This window comes from Grus americana, chromosome 5 (genome assembly GCF_028858705.1).
Source record: "Grus americana isolate bGruAme1 chromosome 5, bGruAme1.mat, whole genome shotgun sequence".
In the NCBI taxonomy this organism is placed as follows: Eukaryota; Metazoa; Chordata; class Aves; order Gruiformes; family Gruidae; genus Grus; species Grus americana.
This window is the reverse complement of record NC_072856.1, coordinates 48,307,327-48,327,946: the sequence shown is the minus strand read 5'-3', so window position 1 is coordinate 48,327,946 and position 20,620 is coordinate 48,307,327. Positions and strand designations below refer to the sequence as shown.

The following is a 20,620-nucleotide window of genomic DNA, read 5'->3' as shown; positions in this document are numbered from 1 at the left end:
TTGCGTTTTCAGTCACAGGGGACACTAGGTTGTAGGCAGAGGTCTAGGATAACCGAAAGAGGTGATCAGAGAAGATGTTCCAAAAGCACTGCTGTTTTGAAGAAGGCACCCGTTTGTGCTGCTGTAAAGGCTTGTCCCAAGTGATCCGTGCCGCCGGGGGTGGTATTTGCACGCTAACTTCTAGCACCTGACTGAGCTTCGTGGAGGAGGATGGTTCCCCTGGCAATCAGATCAGGAGCCTTGCTTTCTTACGCCATGTAACCCTTGCGTGGGAGGCAGTTTTTCTGTAACTATGCAAGAACCCTAAGGAGGTGATGTAGCTTTTTTAAAATCCTTATTGATGAGCTAGCCCCACTCCTATTGTGGACCCCCTCTTACAGATGGCCAGACCAGTGCAGCTGACAGTCTCTAAAGGAAAGGTCGTGGGGCAGAGTTGGTGACAGCTTTTTGTCTCTGGCCTTCTACTCTGAAGGGGGCATTGACAGCAAGTAGTAGGATAAACTTCAGCCTTGTTGTTCTCAATTAATTTGCAGGTCACGTCTTTTTTCTATGGGCAGCAGCAAAGCTGGAGACTTTGTGTTATAACCACGATACGCTGACGCGCTCAGTGGAAAGCCCGTGGTGACAGCAATTATTCATTTCCAGTAGCGAACAGCCCACATAAGAACAATAGCAAACACCCAGATACGGGGAGGGGAAAGAGTATAAAGGCCAAGTACGGACAGACGGATCGGTGTGAGAAGGATGGAGAGGTTTGAAATCTGTTTCCTGTTCAGGCAGCTGTGAAGAGCGATGTCCTGAAGGCTCAGAGCCCCTGGCCACGTTCCTGTCGGGGCTGCAGCGCTGTTAGGAAATCATCTGTGTCTGTCCACGCTGAAGCAGCTGCACAGCTGAGTAGATAATTACCCAGGCTGACGGCCAGACTGCCTGGAAACGCGTTTCGAAAATGGCTTGTGAAGTGGCATTTCCAGAGTGCTGTGAGAGCGGAGAGGATGGGCCCTAGGAGAGAGAGAGATGCTGTCTTACTCTGACCTTAGGGCTACAGTAGTTTTGCACAGGTTCCCTTGAAAGCAAATCTTCGTCCAAAAAAAAATAGTAATTTAAAAAAACCTGCCACATCGTGGTTATCCTATAGGAAATACATTTAAAAGAAAACCAAGGCTAATGCTGGACCTTTGTTTTCCTGGGAAAAGCGAAGGCATTATTGGGGGAGCAGAAATTAGGGGGATGGATAGCAAGAAACAGGGCTGAAAACACAGGCAAAGAATTTGGAAGGTGAGAAGAAAGGTGAAAACCTGAGATATAGAAATGAAAAGCACCCATTGTTAGCCTCATAGTGGAAATTATTTAGGACATTCTTGTGAACCCTTCGTTCTGCCAGGTTCAGGCAGAGAAAATGCTAGGCAAAATCTTTCTTTCAAAATATTTCTGCTTTTCAGATTTATGCATAAAAAACTGACAGCTGCCATATCATGTGGATTTCTCCCTGGGAAGCAGTAACTCTTGAGTGAGGCCACAGAAATTATGCGTTGTGGTGCCCTCTTCCCCATTTTCCTTTTGCTGGGAAAAGAAAAAATTGTGTTTTTCTCATAGTTACTCTCAGGCTAGTCAAACTCGTCAAACTGATACTGAAAAGTGAAAAAACAAGATATTTAGGCTCACCAAAATGTTCCTATCACAAATGTTACGTAATCTGTAAATGATCACAGCCAGCCGGTGACATAACATTTGCATTTGTTACACAATGGGTCTCCAGCTCGCAATCTCATATTCTATCGGTGTTAGCTGTGCTCTTGAATTCAATGAGGTATTCAGCAAAGCACCAAAACTAGAGCAAGGCAGGATCTGTTACATCATCTGTTCCACACATAGCCACCCCCACCCACCCCCACGCACACCCCCGCTTCTTCCCGAGAGCTTTGTCTGGTTTTAAGTGGCTGCAGCAACTTGGACTCTCACCATGTCCCTTGAGAGGCTATCCCACAGTAAGGCAAATCTCAATTTAACCATTTTGTGCTGTTCTGTCTGAAAATAGGAAGTACGTGCAACATGAGATCAGCAGCTGAAAACGAGACCAACTCGTGATGCTGTCCTAAAATCAGAAAAATCTGAGGTCCTGTGTGATAGGAAAGGAAACAATGCTAACAAGGTTGATTGTAGTACAGTGTAGGAATGGGTCCTCAAAACATCAGAGCGAAATGAATGCTTAAAGTTAAATCTGCATATTCAAAGCCAATCCATTGTGTTAGGAACAAACACATCAAGAAATTAAGATGCATGTGGAAGAAAACATTTCTCAGTTTGGGAAACAATGAGTTGATTTTCAGTACCCTACGCACGCTACAGGATTTGTATGTTAGGGACAGTTCTGGCACTGGTCTTTCAACATAAACAGATTTCTGAGAAATTCCTGCAGCTGAAAGGCTGTGACTCTGCATCAATTGACTAATTAGAGACCAAATTCCAGAGTTCTAGGAAAAAAACCCTGCCTCACTTAGGAATTTGGTTTCAGCACTTCCAGGAATCTGGAGAGCAGCAGGAGCATCTGAAGAGGGACCTAAGCATATGTAGATGTTTACTTTTTCTTGTCTTGCTTTTTGAGAATGATAGATAGTTGTTTGGCTCAGCATATGGGAAAATGCACTTCTACTAGTTCCAAGGGTCAGTGTTGGGGAACCTAGAACAGTCATAGGTGGAAGATGACTGTGGTAAGATTTTAAAGAACATCTGTTGCAGAAAAAGCTCTCTATGGTTACAGTTTTCCAAAGTACAAATCTCTTTCTTTAGAGAAAAACAAATAATTGTATTCTTCCAAAGTGGCACAACTTACTTGGAATAAAATTAATTTGCCCTTATATAGAAGTATTCTGCAACACTGTTACAGTCAGTCTCCCTCTTAGACAAAATCTGGTTTTGGAAAGCACAAAATGAATTGACAGTATGTGAGTTATGAAATCGTATGTGTTTCTAAATTAGTTTGTTTTTCATATTTCTGTGACTGACTTCAAACAGAAAAAAAGAAACACTGCAAATCTAAGATTTTTTAAAATAAAATAATTCCTCAATTTCTAGAATTCCAGATATAAAACACACTTAAAAAAACAACCACTGGGCTCTTGCTACTGGTTCACATATGGAGCTCAGCTTTTCAGCTCGTCTTCTGTGTCCAAATAAAGCACTCTGTCTGTCAAAGCAATTTCAGGTGAAGTTTTACGAGAGGCTTTTCAGATGCCTCATGCCATGTTTAACAAAAGGCTGAGGGAGGGACTGGCAGATTATAATCCTACACTTGTCATTCTTTCTCTACAGGCATCGAGCACAACACAGTACAGAATTACTGGGGAGAAGTGGGGGGCTTTGGTCATGTCACACTAACACACCAACTGTCAACGTGTGCAATAAGACCGATCTTCTGACTTTCAGCTCATCACCCTTAGGGGTGACTCTACTCAGAAGCAGCTCAGTACATAGACTCACAGCTGTACAAATATAAATATATTAGTGTCTGCTTACCTGCGGGTAACAGTGCAGTTATATAAAATAAATTTGCACTTCTCAACTGGCAAGGCAGGGAGCACTGTTTGGATATTGCCTCTGTGCACACAGCAAGGTTTCCATAATGAGGTGGTGTCCCATCATGCCATCGATGGAGTAGAGAGAGAGAAATCCTCTTCAACGGTAATTTGCCATTTTCTTCCAAAGTATCTGTCAACCTAATAAGGGTTGTTTATGCATTACACACTAAGAAAAGAAGCTCTGTGTCAGTAGTTGTTCTGTAACTGCAAGATCTGGGGTGCATTGAGGTCTTTGTTGGTTTAAAAGATAAGCATAGATGTACTAACTTAGAAAACAGTTCTTATGCTGATATTAAATTAGAATTAGTCTCTATCAGTACACATTTCCTTAGTTCAGAAAGATTTTTTTACCACATTTTTTTTTTTTTTTTTCCTGTTTACTCACTAGAGTCACCCATTGCTCCTAACATTTGAGTGATATTGTGGGCAAAGAGCGTACAATAGAGAGAGTATGCAATGCAAATTCATAGCAGTGGATGTGTAAGATTGTGTTCTGAACTCTGGATGATGGTTAGGCAGGACTTAACTGTTTGACATGCAAGTCTGGCAGGTGAGTAGAACAGGATTTTTGGCCTACACTGAGCAGAAATGTTATGCAGTTTATTCACATTGGGGCACTCCATCCTGCATGTTCAGAAATAAAAGTCATTTCTAGTGCACATCAGTAGGTCAATTTCAGATTATTTTTATACTCCTCCTCCCACGTGGAGCATTCCTGAAATGACGACTGCATTTGAGTGGGTGTCACAGATAGGGAATGCTTAATTAAATATAACAAAAACACTTTATAAAAATACCTGGTACTATAAAAACTCCACTGCGTTACACAACACAGATACTCAAATCGTACCAGCAGTGGCAGAAACATGAAATCTTCCTGTTCTGAAAAGTCACAGCTTCTGCAATACTTGAACAACAGGAAAACATAGAGCTGCCAGCAGTATGGGATCTAAGGCAGACAGCTGAGTAGTGCTGGAGGGTAGCAGTGCCAGGCACTGGTTAAGTTGCTGTGTGTTTGTTATAAAATAACTGTGTTGCTGTGGATGTTGGAATTTATATTTACAGAGTCTCAGTACACTGATACAGCGTGTCTTTGGAATAGTTGTGATCTTCTGGAAGATTGCCCTGTAAGCCTCTAACCAATAGCTGTTTGGTTTTTGCATCCAGTGTCTCCGTCAAAAGCACCTAGCTGGACTTCCCCCTCCTCCAACTCTTCCGAGAGGCAAGCCCATGCCTCGGAGAGCAGCTGGACGACCAATTCGGAGGACACCAGCAGCCCAAGCATTGCTCCCTCCTACACAGATCTGCAGTCGATTAATACTGAGGACTTGACCAGTGGTGGAACGTCTGCAGCAGATTCAGCTGGTAAGAGGGAAGCCTTCAAGCTTCCATCTCAATCTTTTTGATGCTACTCACACTCGCTGCTCAGAAGTGAGCTACAGGGAATGGATCCAAAGCAGAACAAACTCAAGGATTAGGCAGACTAACACTTTTTTCTAGTCCAATTCCCCAAAAATCACACCTGGATTTGACACACCCCTGATATGCGCAGGCTTCCAAAGTAAGACCCAAATGCAACTGTGTACCTGTTGGTGGACTCGTCTGATTGAAATGTTGGAGTATTTCTGGTTTTTGCATACCACATCAGCTTAAGCTGATCTAGGAGCTAGTTCTCAGTATACTGTGGGAGAAGCTGGATGCCCTTCCTAAACTTCCATGAAGAAATTTGCTTAACTCACCAGTGTATTCAGCTGAGGCAGGTCCAGCTCTGCATGTCCCTCTCTGTTTCAGTGAGTGCTGAGACACAGATCCAGGCTGTTGGATGCGTTCTTTGCACTGTGCTTTGCACTCTCACTGTAAAGTAATGCAGAGAGAGTGTAGGAAATGACAGAGGGTGGTTCAGTAGCAGATTTTGATCATTTAAGGATCCTTTATCTGACCTTGTAGGGGTCTAGTCAGATGGCATCCTGACTGTGGAAGAATGTGCTGCATGGTATTGTAGCTCGTTGCTCCTCAGTTGTACTCTAGATAATCTCTGAAGCAGGAGAAATAAAGCAGAGTGGTGCCACCCGTGTCATGCAGACTTGGGATGATGAGGACTCATGAATGACAAAGCAGACTTCCACAAAGCACGAAAAGAGCTGGCGTGTCAGGACACAAAAAGGAAAAAAATGCACAGCTCCAGGAGGAAGCGCCTGCAGTACGTTGGAAGCTGTTCACCCCAAGCTGAGCAAGGTCAGTAGCTACCCTAAGTGGGGACTTTCTAAAGCCTCACTGAGGTTATATGTCCCTTCCATAAGAAACATATACATACATCACCTGAAAAGAGTATTATTTGATGGTTCAGTGAAACCGGGTTGGACATCAAGGCAGGTTCATTAACAGCAGCATGGTAGATACTGGCTGGGTGCTTAAGACAAAGGATTTGTGGAGAGGTCGTATTTACTTTGGATAAGTAGAGACCTACCTTTCTTCAAATAATGCAGTTACCAGAAGTCTATCTGACTGTTTCTGTTTTAGATTACTCTGCTTGTCTGTACCTCCAAGTTTGGAAACCACTGGCAGAAAGGTAGAATAGGCAAGCTGGCATCGTGCGCCAGCTGTTTGGATGCCAGCCTGGGCATCAGTTCTGTTCTGATGAGCTCGTGTCTATTAGGGTGAAGTTTAAGTTTTCATCTGGAATACGTGCTGGATATTGCTGGTTTGTTAATTTGGTATATATAGCTTGCCAAAGGGTGGCTGTTGTCCCTGGGACTGTCTCCACATGAGCAAGGAAAATGAGGGATGCCCAGTTCCTATAACTTTGCATCATATAGAGAAATGAAAGGCAAAAGTGCTGCTGTGTATCACTGGCATACATATAGAATTATTCACTATATGTGGCCTAAAGAGAAGTTGATACTTCAGTAAAAACTTTGTATGTAGCCTTCTTAGTCTTCTTTCTTTCCCAGTCAGTCACAAACTGACATATTTATTAGCAAAGCAGGTACAAAAAATCATTCTGATCACCTATAAATTTTTGAAAGTAAAAAAGCAGGTAATATAGGCAAGGTTGTGTCATTAGCTAAAACATGAGATACACTACCTTAGTGGTACTGGAACTTGAAGTAAGAAATACTCTGAGTCTTCCTACCACCAGGAATGGAGTTTGCAAAAGGGCAGCATGAGCAAAGCACATCTGTTTGTTCCCGTTCATGGGATGGCTCACAGCCCACCCCCGAGGTGCCTGCTGGCATCAGGCAAGCTTTGTGGAGGAGACGGAGCTGAGGACCTGGTGGCCTCAGAACTGTTGCACAGTTCTGGCTGCTTTTCTGTTGTTCACTCCGCCTTCATCCCACCCTCACAGTGCTTAAGTGGACAAAAATGCACGATCACTTTCTTCTCTCCTTCCTCTCTGCCCCTCTTCAGAAATTCAGTTATTCACACCTGACTTGAATCAAGTATTTGATTTGCATTTCACTTCTCAAAAGACTGGCTCCCTCGGTCTGCAGTGGAGTTTGAAAGCTCTGACAAGCAATGAAATGACATTTATTTTGCCATGAAGGAAAAGAGAGGAATCCTCATGCTCTATGTAATGGTGAAGTCATATTGACTGTTAGTCAGTATGTTGACTCTAAGGTCAAGCTTGATGGAGGGGAAAAAAAACAGATTCATTTCACTGCTGAGATCTCAACAAAAATAAGAAATCAATTTTTGATCTACTTAGTGATGGTGAAGAATCAGGTCAATAAGAGTAGCTCAGGTTTAATATGTTTCAAGTGAGAAAAACAGATTGGTGAGAAAAGCATGAAAAATTCTACTAGGTGGTCAGACACTGAGTAAAATAACTATTTTAGCTATGGTGAAACTTTTCTTGCCTGAATAGCATAGAAGAGAATCCTGGATACTAATCACTTGTCTTGAATTTAGCCTGCGTGAAAAATGCTTAAGCCTCGACTGCCTGTCAAAGTTCGGGGCATGGGGTTTTGTGTGGGAGCAGATAAAAGCCTGAGGTAGCTCTGACCGCAGGCGTCCACAGAGCCGAGTCCCAGCAGCGAGAATGCACGTCTCAGTGTCCGGGGCTGGTAGGCTCCAAGCAGGTAAAATTGGCTAGGAATCAACTTTCTGGGAACTGACACAATATTTGAGTGTAAAACAATTCCATGGGCTTGAGCGGATGTGTTTATGTAAGATATGACCTAGGAAGGTATCTGAGAGAGGTGGTAGAGACCTGAATGATCCCAACCTGAGAGTTTACCCTCGCTGCGAGGGACTGCAGAAAGCCTCCCGACTGATGGAGTCGGGATAAGCTCAGTGACGTCCTGTAAAGGCAGCAGAGTTCACAGTGGTGGAGGTAAATACTGCAGAAGACAGATGATTTGCTTTTCAAAGTGCGGCTAGAAGATGCTGCACTTTATTGCCTGTGCTGGTTTGAGCTCTGACAGCAAGAAACCTTTTATATCATCTTCATCTTTGTCGGGATGGGGGGCTATTTTAGTCTGCAGCAGCTAGTCAATAAATTTGGGTCAAGTGAAGTGATAGCAGACTGCCCGTTTAACGTGGGCATGTTTATATGGTTATAACAACAAGCGCTTTTACAATAGCTGTGGTTTCACAGTGTGTCTGAAGCTGTGCTTGGTGCTGGTGAAGTGGCCCGTTGCCTCAGAGCTTCCTACCAGGCATCGCTGTGTCTTTCAGCTTGGGTCAGTGAGCATGGAAAGGAGCGGGAACTTGTGGTATTTCTGCCGTACTCTGCAAGAGAAGTAACACGGGACGTCTCTGTTGCTGATACAAGTATTTAGTCATTCTGAAGCAGATGCCTGTCTCAGCTTTCAGAAAAAAAAAATCCAAATGTCTACTGGTCAGAGGAGCAAGGGAGAGGCCTTCCTGTAGCTGTGATTGTAGATGTGGAACCACTGGGATCTGTTCTGAGGTTGTGCACAAATACCTCACAGCTTGGTTTGGATTTCTGCATTTCACCGTTCATCTCTAAAATAATTTTTATTTATATAAATTAAATATTGGCTTGTATACAAAATAAAAAATATGTTTTTGTATACAAAGTAAATAATTGTATATGACCATATATACGCATTATCAATATAATACATATTTGCATTGATCATAAACTATATATTCTATTATAAATTTAATAGAATATATAAACTCTATATTATATAATAATGCTCTGTGTCTGTGTATGTATATAAAAAGCCAATTAGCCTTGTAGACATAAGTACCCTAATAGCTGTTTTAGGTGCATTGTTGCTAGTTCTGTTGTTGTTTGTTGTGATTTTTATCTTAGGAGAGCTGCAGCTACGCCATGTTTGATGTTGAGGGTTCAATTTGCTGACCAGTTGTTCTGTTTGGCATTCTCCTGAAGCTCTGGGACTATTGGGATACTGAGGGAATCGCTATGTTGTTATTTTCTGAGAACATCTGCATGTTTGGAGATAGAAGATTACATGTGTGACCCCTAACTGCTCAAAATCCAGAAAGTTAATAAATAGCGCAAGGAATTAATTCTGAGGATGTTGTTGTTTTCAAAGGAAATTGCATGGTTTCAAGGGGGTTCTGCTGCTTCTATTTTAAAACTTGGAGATGACAGTTCTGCCAAGTTCAGCTCCAGCTATTTCTTGAAGGTAATGAAGGGAAAGTACTAACTTTTCAAGCCTTTTCCCAACACTTTTCTGCTGTAGTTCTCTTACAAATATTTTTTTCTGTAACTGTAGCCAGCTAGATCCTGAGTCCTGATATGGCAATTGCAAGAATGGTGTTCTGTAGGTTTCAAACAAGCAACTTTGAACGGATTATACAGCTGTGCAATGTGTTTGCACTGAATGCCAGAAACAGGCTACAAGCTCTGAAGATACTCCATGTTAATTACCAGAGCAAAGGGGAAAATAGCATATGCTGATGATTACCACCTTCCACCCAGAACTGCACTTCAGTTATGCTGTGAAACTATTAACCAGTTTGTTCCGGTGTCCCAGATACATGAAAAAATTTGTATGGGAGAGCCTGCCAAAGCCAGCTGGAGAGACTGCAGAGAGGAACATCGAACCCTTGCTTCAAGGAGGAGGACTCCTCCAGCCTACCACAAGCAAATAGCACCTAAAATGTGTTCTTGCACACCTCCAACCTGTAAGGGCTAAATTCAGCACCAGAGGCAGGGTTTTTTTATGTCGTCGTGTTTGACACCAGCTAGCAATTCAAGAGTTTTATATCCTAGTTGTTGTCCCATGTTTTTCTCAAGGCATTGCTGACTTCTTTGAGTAATGCATCAGTAGGGCAGAACTGGGAAGCTAGGTCAAGGTAATTCATAGCAGTAGAAAAGTTTTGATGCTAAATTGGACTTGTGCACTGGAAATCAGCTCCTCTTCAAAACTTCATGGCCGTTCTAAGGAATCTGCAGTATCCCAATGACCTCTGCAGCAGTGTGGAATCCTCATCCCTCTTTCGCAGTGTGGGAGCCCTGCAGCTCAGTTGTGCCTCAGAACAGGTACAACAATAAGCAAAAGTTTATTTCCGTCTATTCAGTAGAGAGAATTACAAGCAGTCATCTGATTCATAGACTTTAAGGTCAGAAGGGAGGACTATGATATCATTATTATCATCTAATCTGGCCTCCTGCATGTCTCAGGCCAAAGAACCTCACCCAGTCATTTCTGCACCAAACCCATAACTTCAGTTTGAGATATAGCATATCCTGAGCAAATATCTCCATAATATTTTTCTGATTAACATCAACTGCAGCACAGTTTGCCCCTGTTCAGCCATCTCCAACCCTTCAAAGCTTCAGTTTTCAAAAGGACTGTCCTAGTGATAATACTTAAAGCAGAATTGAGATGTCACTGAGCTCAGCTCTTCTGTCCTCAGCAGGGGCTAAATGTAGTCTCCTAACCTCAAAAGGTTCAACATCTGCCTCCTCTAAGGCCCAGAAAACAACACTGATTAGTTATCTTCTCTACTACCCTGCCTCCCAAAGAAGAGTGGTTGAAGCTGCTGTGGGACTATCAGATTCTTGCTTTTTCTTCAGGAATGATGAGGAATTTCAGGGTACAGGAGGAGGGGATATAACATTGGTTTCATAGCAAGAAAGGAGTTAGAAGGAAGCTCAAAAGGATCTGCTCCTACTAATTCCTACTAGGCTGAGTCTTATCCTGTTTACACATGTGAATTAATCTGGCCTCCCTCACTCCTCCACGTTCTGATGAGAACACCAGGTCTAAGGGAAGAGGCAAAGTGTGAGAGGAGAAAATAGTAACGTGGGTCTGATTTTCATTATTGCTTAGAAATGTTTTAATTAAAAACATTTTTATTAAAAAAAATATAGTAATTCTGCTGTTTAACGTAGTGTTTTCTTGCCTGCATGCCAGCATAGAATCAGTTCTGATCTCATGCATGTCACTGGCCCCGTGCTGCAAACAGCTAAAGGAGCATCTCTTAGTTCAGGTGCCGTTTTCCCCTCATGGCTGTTCTGAAGGGCAGGCTGCAGTAACTGTGGGCAGGGTTATATTTAGTTATACAAGAGCCAAGTGCTGAGCCTACGTGGTATTCTTGATGAATTTCACTCTTTCCACACCTATTCACTGATGGTTTTATAGTTTTATATAGTCAGATTAGCTGAAAGGAAAGTGGACAGAATTCCAGTCCCAGTCATGGGACTGCCCTGCTGTTCTCCCTTTATATAGGCAATATCCCAAGAGAATAGATGTGGGTAGAGGCTTTGTAGTTTATCTCATGCCACTGAGGCAGACTGGATGGTATGAAGCCCTCTATTTGTGTTTGTAAGGCTGTGATTCCTCAGCCACGGTGTTTACATTGGCTCCAGTTGCTCTCTGATGGAGTGCAGAAAGCCATATGCCTCTGTGATAAGCCAGAGGAGTTCAGTAGGAGATTTTGTAGCTGGGCAGGACATTTCAGTTTGAAGCTTAATTGGAGATGCAATACTCTAGTGCAGCAGCTATCTGTGATTGCTGTGTTGAAAGGGGAAGGACTAGGTTTGTTTGGAGCAATTCTGCAGGATGCTAAATAGCTTCTGAACTTAAATCCTCTGGGAGGGAAAAGCATCAAGGCATCTCCCCACATCCAGCTCTTAGGATGTGGAAAACATCAGTGGCAATCTTGAGCGGCGTTATCTCGCCGTTTGCATTCAGTTCCTGGCAGCACGCTGCTGTACCACTGACAGGAGGTGAAAATGGCACTGTAGTGATAGAGCAGTGGTACAGCACTGTCCCAGCTTCGTGCTGCCCGGTGACGTGGCCGGTCCCCTGCAGAGCTGGCTGCACCCCGGGGAACCCAGTGCCGCAGCTCTCAGGCAGCAGCGGGGTTCACTCCGCGGAGAAATTACCCACCTGAGAACTTGCATCTTCCACCATTAATTCTACATGGCAGAGAAGTGAGTGAGGTTTCAGCAGCAGTACTAATTAATAGGAGCTGTAAATCATTTCATGTGCCCTTAATTAGAGATCCCGGTTCTGTGTGGAATTTCCTGTCTGAATATGAAGGGGCTGAATGGAATTGGCAGTGTAAAACAGCAGGTGAAAAGGCTGGCAGGAGCAAACAGCAAGTAAGAATGACAAGTATCATGATGCCCAAATGCATGGATTTGCTTGTTTCTCCCTTACTGTGATATCATCTGAAACCTAAGAAAGGCTCAGAGGATCACTCGACTACATAGCACAGAAACTGGAAAAGTGCTGATGAACGCCTTTAGGGATCAGTTATAGAGTCTCCTCCTCAAAGAGGACTGTGGGATAAAATGGGAAGCAGATTGGTTAAAAACAAGAAGAATGTAGGAATCATTTAAGCAAAACCTCTAGCTTCTGTGGTGACAATTTATTCTTATGTGCGTGCTTAGAAACTTTTTGTGATTTTTTTTTTTTTTAATGTTCATTTTTTTCAGAACTTCTGCTTCCTTCATTCTTTTATTTGGCCCCAATGTTAGGGAAAAGATGTAATACTTTCTGCTCTTTCAGGACAGAAATGAAGAGAGTTGGATGAGAGTGCCGTAGGGAGACTGCTGATGTATGCCTTTACTTCAACATCTCCATTTTCTAGCTGATCTACTCTTGATCAAACCAAATAATGCTTGAACATGTATATGACATGAATCTTGCATAATGAGATTGTTCGTCAGTTATTAAGAAGCAATTTGGTCTTAATTGTCCTTATGTTTGACAGATGAGACCAAAAACCTCTGCCTAATGTAAACTGATACTTGCATTGTGACCGTGCTCGTTGCATGAGAGGAAGAGGAGATTTTGTACTACTTTCTTCATTCTAATCTTGGTTACCAAGAGTGATCCTGGATTTTGTGATGTGGATGCCAGTCTAATTTACTTGTCGTAAACTTCCTAATGATATTGCACTAAATCTCATGGAAACTGATTTCAATTAATTACTTAAGATTTGATTTTTATAAAAAAATCTTTCAAGTGCTCAGCACCTATCGTGAAGGAGTCCAGATCTGGGTTTGGCACCTAAAAGTACTTCCAAAATACTCAGGTCCTAGCTATTCCTGTTATGGCACAGAAAATTTTTTCAAATAGCTGCAGCTCTGTGTGCTCCTCTCCAAATCCAGCCATTTAGTTTAGTGCCTAGAAGGAGAGCAGAGATCCTTTCAACATATGTCCTGTAGTTGTGTCCTCGTGCACATTACAGGCTTTGTAGAAATTACGCCATTTAAGTGCAGACTTTAGTCACCAATTTATTGAAGCTGGTGTATTTTCATATGTAGACACTTCAGAGAGCTTTGAACATGATTCACTTCAGATTGTAGGAACGGAAGCTATTACCCAGGACACTGGTGTAAATGTATTCATGACCATTTCCTGTCCACGTGTTCCTGTGCCAATATTGTCTTTCAAATAGCTTTTTACCCTCTCCAGTGTAAACCCTTTAATATATTTATAAAGTGTAATTATATCCCTCTCTGTTTGCATTTGCTAAACCGAATGAGACAAGGTCTTTAGTATTCTGGTTCTGCATTCTTCTCATCCCAGCAAGCACTTCTCAGCTTGTGTTCCTGTTTGAATTAATCTTTCTTGGATGCGGTGACCAAAACTGTGCACAGACTGAGGTCTCACTGTAGCCTGATATCAGGATATTACTGTCTCCCCATCTTCTGGTATTCTCTCCTTGATACATCCCAGGATCTTACTTCCTTGTGTACTAGTGCATCACACAAGTACCCTTTCCCTACATTCAGATTGACTGTCTATATCCTAGATCACTTTCTCTCATACATAATTGACGAGTTCCTTCATGATAACAAATGTATCTGTCCTTAAATGGCTGATCGTGAACTTTATATTGTTTATTACATTTCATTTCATTTCTGTTACCTCAGTCCTCAAGATGAACCACTCCTTTCAGTATGGTGTTCAGAGCTTCCTTTATTTACCCAGTTTCTCCTAGTTGTGTGCATTCAGCAAACACCATTAGCATGTTCATTTCAGTGCAATGATCATTATTTTAAAATATGGATAAGCATAGTCTTAATCAACAAATTCTACTTGTAGCCGCTCTAAACTAATATTTCTCTTAAAACTCAATGATGATCTTCCTTTTAGCTTGGTTTTTACTTTTGTCTTAATACTGGTATCAGTCTCCATTTAAATTTCTTCCCAGGTGGCACCACATTAAATGCTTCTAATACAGGCAGCTTTATTTTTTCTTCAGAAAATTAGTTGTCAAGGAAATCCGTTAGGTTTGGCTGGAACAAACTACCTCTTGTAAAGATAGCTTCCATCCCCTTTTATATCTTCTGCTTTTCACTTTGTCCTTCCAAAGTCTTGCATACTATCGGGGTCAGACTTTCAACTTGTATTTTCTGAAGTCATTTTTACCCCTTATAAATATGGTTACTCTATATGCTATTCTCCAGTTGTAAGGAACCATCCTCATCTGAATCGATTCTTCTAAAATGCTTGTGATGAAAGCTGTACTTACATGTGTCAGTTCTTTTAGAGTTTAGGAATGGAGCTTATCAGATCTCTTGATCTGAGCACAGTAGTGTCTCCAAAATGTTTTGATACCTCATTAATGTTAATTTCCATTTCCACTCCCTCCTTTTTGTTATCTAGCCTACCTCCTGCACCCTTATCACTGTGTTCTGCATCATCATTCTTATTAAAGAGCAGTGGCAAAGCATTCATTGGTTTTGGCACAATATCTAGATGCGTTAATGTTTCATTATCACCGCAGCCCCACTTCCTTGCTCTTTATACATGCATACATGTGGTTTGCTTTAGCTCCAATATGTAACAATAGCACCAAAGGTTATTTCTGAGAAAGGTAGGGCCCATTGAAACCCGGCTTTCCACATTGACTAGTCCTGTGTTGGCTTTATTGAGCTTTTATCTTCAATGTGAGTTCTAGTTGTAGGGGAAAATTAAACGGCAAGGCTGACAAAATAAGTCATCTTTGTAAGAAACAAAAAAATCCCTCATTTTGGTGACTTAAACATTAGACCAAGGATGAAGCTAAACCTGCTTTGAAAATTAAAATGTTAGGATACGATCCCCTTCTGTCAGGTTTGCGTGCCAATTAGTGCACGCATAACTAAACTAACGTTTGGGAGTGAAGGAAAGAAACACACCTTCAGCACTTACGTTAGTGCAGCAGCACAACGGCTTTCTGGTCCGCCTCCTGTTAAGGTGTGGGAGCTGCTGCTTGCAGGAGAACCTCCCACACCCTTGGCAGGACTGGGGCAAGGACCAGAGGGCTACGGCCGGTAGGAGTCAGCTGTTGGAGGCAGAGCAAACCATCTCCATCCCTGGCACAGGGCAGCCAGCAGCCTGCCGCGCCTGGCAGTCCGGTACCATTGGCTGCCATTTGCTTTTGCTTTTAGCTGGCTTTGCATACGCAGACACCGACGTGCGCGCTGGCACTCAGAGGAGTCATAAACTCGCTCAGCATAGACCGTGAGATTGTGACCTCTGTGGGTGCAGCTGCCTGCAGGAATCTCCTGGCTGGTTGAAACCTCGGTGTGGATAGCGTTTGAGAAGGTAGGTGCCTGTAATAGACACCTTTTGGCTCCAGCCCTAGGGTTTGTTGATCATTTTCACAAACATGGTAATTACAAAGTGCACTGTTTCCTGAAACGTCCTAAGGTGGATTGTGGAGCAGTGGAATAATTTAGTGTACAAGCAGCATAAACACAGATAAATTAACACTTGGATGTCTTCGGTGCTCTGTGCCAACGGTGAGAAGTGTAGGACAGGAGGAGATCAGCGGTTACTAACAATGGTTAACTCATAATATAAAGTGAACACGCTGAAGTAGGTGTTTCAGCAAGCAGCTATTTTGATTATCTGAAATGCAGATAATGCGCAAGCTTAGACTTGCCACTTTCCCGGGTTTCAGGTTATATTAAAATGGACTTTTAAAAGTCTTGGTTTTCCTCTGGCATGAAGAGGATGGCTCTCCACAGCAACACTGACATGGGTGGAGGCAGCAGGGTAGCTCTGACTCTGGACTCAGACTGATCTGATAGATCTGTGAGTCTTTGGAAAAGATGGGGTATATGCCATACTGTCACTAACTGCAGATGTCTGATAGTAGTTAAAAAAATCTGTACAACTCTCTCTCTACACAAAGAATAGGCACCTAGCACAGGCAGCTGCCAAGCTTTAGGTCATTTTCCATATGCTTTTTTTTAAGTATGTCCCCAATTTGAAATGAAACCCCTTTTTCTGAAAAGTTTTTATGCAGTTGCATAATGGTGAGTGTGGTGCTGAGATATACATGTTCTTACAAGAAAAATGTGGTAAGAAGAGTGTCAGTTTTGAATGAAGTGAAATAAATTCATGTTCTTGCATAAGCACCAAGAATATTCTTGATTCTGTTCATCAAAAGCTATAGCCTGCTCCTCCTCCTGAGATGCCCAACGGAAATGTTTGTTCGGTGCAAAAAAAGCAGAAGGATTTCTGCATGTTTGTGCCTTTTATGTTCTGCCTCTGCCTAATCGTGCATTTGTATGCTGTGTGGTAGGCACGTGCTGTCTTCGGGAGGGATCGGGATGGAAAGGGAGCACGTGCCAGGGTGCAGGGTACAGAGGTGCATGTGGTCCATCCGGCAGAGCAGATAACTGGAGGGTGTTCGTGCATTTGACACGCCAGCTTCGCTGCTTCGCTGCACTTCAGGGCAGCAGAGCACTCCAGAGCGGTGTCTCCAGCACAGCGAGTTGGCTCCGAAAGTGGGACACGAGGCTGGCCCAGGGTGCTTCGCTGTGCCTCCTCTGCGGCCAGCCCTTCGCCAGCCAGCCAGAACTGGGGTCTGAGTGGGAAAGCTTACACAAAAGAGGTACGGGGGCTTTACTGGAGGCATCGCTTTCATGAACCCGTCACTCCTCCTCCCCGGGATTGATTTGTTTGTTCAGGCTTGGTTGCCTCCAGCAACACATTATTAGCATGAACTATGGTGTATCCTGGGAGATCTGCAGGATTCCCTGCAAACCTTTTGAGTTCTTCGTCTCCAAGGAGGGAAGGACACAAAGGCATTTCACTCTGTTGACGCAGTTGCATGTACGTTGTTGCCCTTTGAATGCTGGTGTGTCTCTTCAGCAAATGCTGTAACTGGACTCCGCAATCTTCATCTTGCTTCTCCATCTCAGTAGAATAGACTTTTCTTGGTAAAGCCACCAAGCCACACCGCTTTAAAGGCTGTATTTGAAACCAGGCAGCGTGCTGTGCTTAGCCGAGGTTTCAGCAGGGCTGTGCACTTGTTGTCTCTGTATACACAGGTCAGTCCTTGCTGATGGTAGGCTTCAGGCTTTCTGGGTATGTCTGCCCTTAAGGTAAATACAGATTGCATCATTCATGAGCAGCTTTCTGCTTGATTTAGCATGGCTACAAAAGCAGCAAAGACGCAGTAACATAGAGTAACAGCACGGGTATGTACTCAGGACTCTGTTAAGATCATACGTCTCTGCCAAAACCTGTGCCACTGCAAATTGTTTAGATATGAACAAGGGTTACGAGAGCCTCCACATGATGTCGTCAAACCCTGTAGGTACGCTTTCCATCTCTGCGCAATTTGATATTACAGGACTCGATATTCCTCAGAAACCTGCTTCAGCTCCTTTGGCTGTTTTGCGTCCCGCACTTGCAGGGACCAGGTTCTTTGTCACAGCATAGTTAAAACATCATGAAAAGCACTTGATTTCCCAATTAGTCATGTATGTGTCCAGAGACGGGCAGCGTCAGATGAACTGATCTCCCATAAAGGTCAGAGCAGGTTAGCTGAGAGAGGTCAGTGTGCCAGTAGTTAAGGCATCAACGCCAGATGGCATCTCAATAATGGAGCAGAGTCAGAGGCAAGGCGCGTGAGGGTTCCCATGAGAGTGATGCTGGGGTGGTAGTGGGGGGTATTGGGAGGGTGAAGTGGTTAAGGAAATGCAGAGAAGGTGTCTTGAGTGCGGTCTGCTTTCACCAGGTGGTTCACTTAGCAAGAGACTTTGATGCTGAAGAGCCGGGCAGTTTGTTCCGTGTGCTCACGTTAAGGCTGCGTTTATTTTGCAGGAGTTTCGCGGTGAAGGACGCTGGGCACAGCTGGCTTCTAGAAGCTGTAATGCAGAGCTGTGGGCATGCTGACGGCCCTGTCCCTTGCCTTGCAAGGCTGCCCTGTACCTGTGCGGAGCTGGCTGCTGCCTGCAGCGGAGGCTCCAGCTCTGCCCTCCATCCCCCTGCCGAGCTGCTCCCAGCCTGGCAGGGGGCTGGGGTGCTGCTGGGGCGAAAGGGTTAGCCGTGCTCTGCTCAGATTGACAGTCCAGCTGCGTCCACAGAACAAAACCAGTTTGTCTCGCGTGTCTGAACAACCCAAACCTGAACTAATGGAGCAAACAGGTGCGCAGGGAGAAGGGTTTTGCCTGCACCAGTAGCTCCTTGTCTGTTGGATAAAAGGAAAAGCAGGTCAGTAGGAATCAACACACCCCTCATCAAATGGCAGGGAGCAGAGTTGCTCTTCAGTGAGCGAAGGCACTTGAGTTTAACCCGTTAATTCCCGGGGCTCACTTCCAAGGAGATTTGAAGTCAAGCAGCACAGGACTACGTCCCGTCAGGCTTCTCCTCCCAGACCTGGAAACCCTGCTCAGGTATCTATTGACTTCTTTTTCCAGGGAAGAAGTGAGGAGGAAGGAAATATGGGGACGGGTGGCTAGGCTTTACTACTTCTGCTTTTTAATTCTTTCTTACTATGTTAAGTAGTGAACAGCTTTAATCCACATGCTCCAGCCCATCCCCTGCTTTACAGAAAAGTTTAAGGTGGCTCTTGAGCCTCCTGGCTGCCAGTACTTTCTGAAGAGAAAAGGGAGCCAGCAAAGCCTTCCTGGTGAAAGGCAGCTCTGTTTCAGGTATGATAACTGTAAATGATACTGCCTCTTTATGTGTTCCTGCAGTTTTAAGGAAAAAAAGCTATTTTTCATTTGCTGATCTTTATACACTTCTAGAAAGACTTTGTATTCTTTCTCTGAGGTGACTGTTATTTCACGATAGAAAGTTTATACTTCAGTTAGTGAAGTCCATGCAGTGCTCTGGGATCATTTTGGTTGGAAACTGCCGTGTTGTATGTAGATAAGATCATAAGTGAGGTCATTCTTTTCCTTCAGAATTGCCAACCTTATGTGTTTACTAGATTTGGACAAAGCAGTTAATATGTTTTCTGAACGTCCCAATAGCCTGTCTTTTGTACTGACTGCACTGAAACACCGTCTTAACAAAGCCACGTAAAACTTCTACCTGTGTGGGCTTCATCCAAATTTCCAGTGTTGTCCAGGATTTCTTGTGCTCTGTTACGTGACTTTTATACACCTATGATGCAGAGAGATTCTGGGCAGAGATAAAACTTTGCCTTCAATTGCTGAAATCTGTAAAATCCATCACCTAGCTCTAAGAAATGCCCTTTTACCCACAAGGTCCCTTTCCTTTCCTCTACCTCAGAATTTTCTCTCTTGTCCATTTTTCCTCTTCTAAGTGCTGCATTACTTGTATTCCTTTCCAATTTAAAATAACTTAAAACACTTAAGAAGCATGATACAGGCTGCTTCAGCTTGTTCCTAGTGAGTGAACCTGCTGCATCTTGCCTTCTGGCAATGAAGGTAAAATGGGTAAAGGGATGGTCATTCCCCTTTACTTGGCAGAAGACACCTCTGCATGCAGAAGAATTTCTTCGTATTCTGCTTAAGAACTTAAATTGTTGTTCACTGACTGGACAATTACAGTAGCTGTGTTGCAAAGTAATGAAGTAATGGTACTGTTTGAGAAAATACCTACCAGTTCTAGCAGTTAGCTAATGCTGTACTGAAGTGCCCTGCAGTGTCATTTAAATTTCATCAGTGATAATATTTTTTGCACCTTACAGGACTTGGACTTTGACTCTTGTATCTGGATTTCTACTGTTGCATAAGAAAAGTGTGTTATTTTTAAAATTCAGTTTTCAGGATGAAAAATTTCTGGATATTTTCATTTTTCAAAATTCATTAAATCATTCCCCTACCCCACCCCCACCCCAAAAGAAAATCTTTATTTCCTATACTCAATAACACCAAAACTGCAGTCCCACTTCAATTGGGAAAATGCCACTCAAGTCAATGAACATATTTTGGAGCCAACTGATCATCATGCTTTACAGTGTAATCACCTACCATGCTCCATGCAACATGCTAGAGAGCCACATAATACAGGCAAATTTGCTAGAGTTGCACTAAACCTGTCATATAACCAAAATAAAAATGTAAAATAACTTCTTGTACCATTTTCATGTGCCATTTTATTTCTCCTATGAAGACAGGCTGAGAGAGTTGGGGTTGTTCAGCCTGGAGAAGAGAAGGTTCCAGGGAGATCTTGTAGTAGCCTTCCAGTACCTAAATGGGGCCTTACGGAAAGCTGGAGAGGGACTGTTTACAAGGCATGGAGTGATAGGACAAGGGGTAATGGCCTTAAGATGAAGTAAGGTAGATTTAGATTAGATATTAGGAAGACATTTTTCTCTGTGAGGGTGGTGAGGCACTGGAACAGGTTGCCCAGAGAAGCTGTGGATGCCCCATCCCTGGAAGTGTTCGA

The 20,620-nt window shown here is 43.2% G+C and overlaps 1 protein-coding gene across 3 annotated transcripts in view; it reads left to right on the top strand.

The window, feature by feature from the left end:
• Positions 1–20,620, top strand: part of STON2 (stonin 2) — a 79,967-nt gene that overhangs the window by 20,213 nt on the left and 39,134 nt on the right. For 2 of the 3 annotated variants that reach the window (XM_054826375.1, XM_054826376.1), the window contains one exon: positions 4,743–4,940. In XM_054826375.1, the coding sequence (XP_054682350.1) occupies positions 4,743–4,940 (198 nt within the window). Of the gene's footprint in view, positions 1–4,742; positions 4,941–5,178; positions 5,811–20,620 lie in introns of those variants that run through there. The other variant, XM_054826377.1, reaches the window with a different exon arrangement.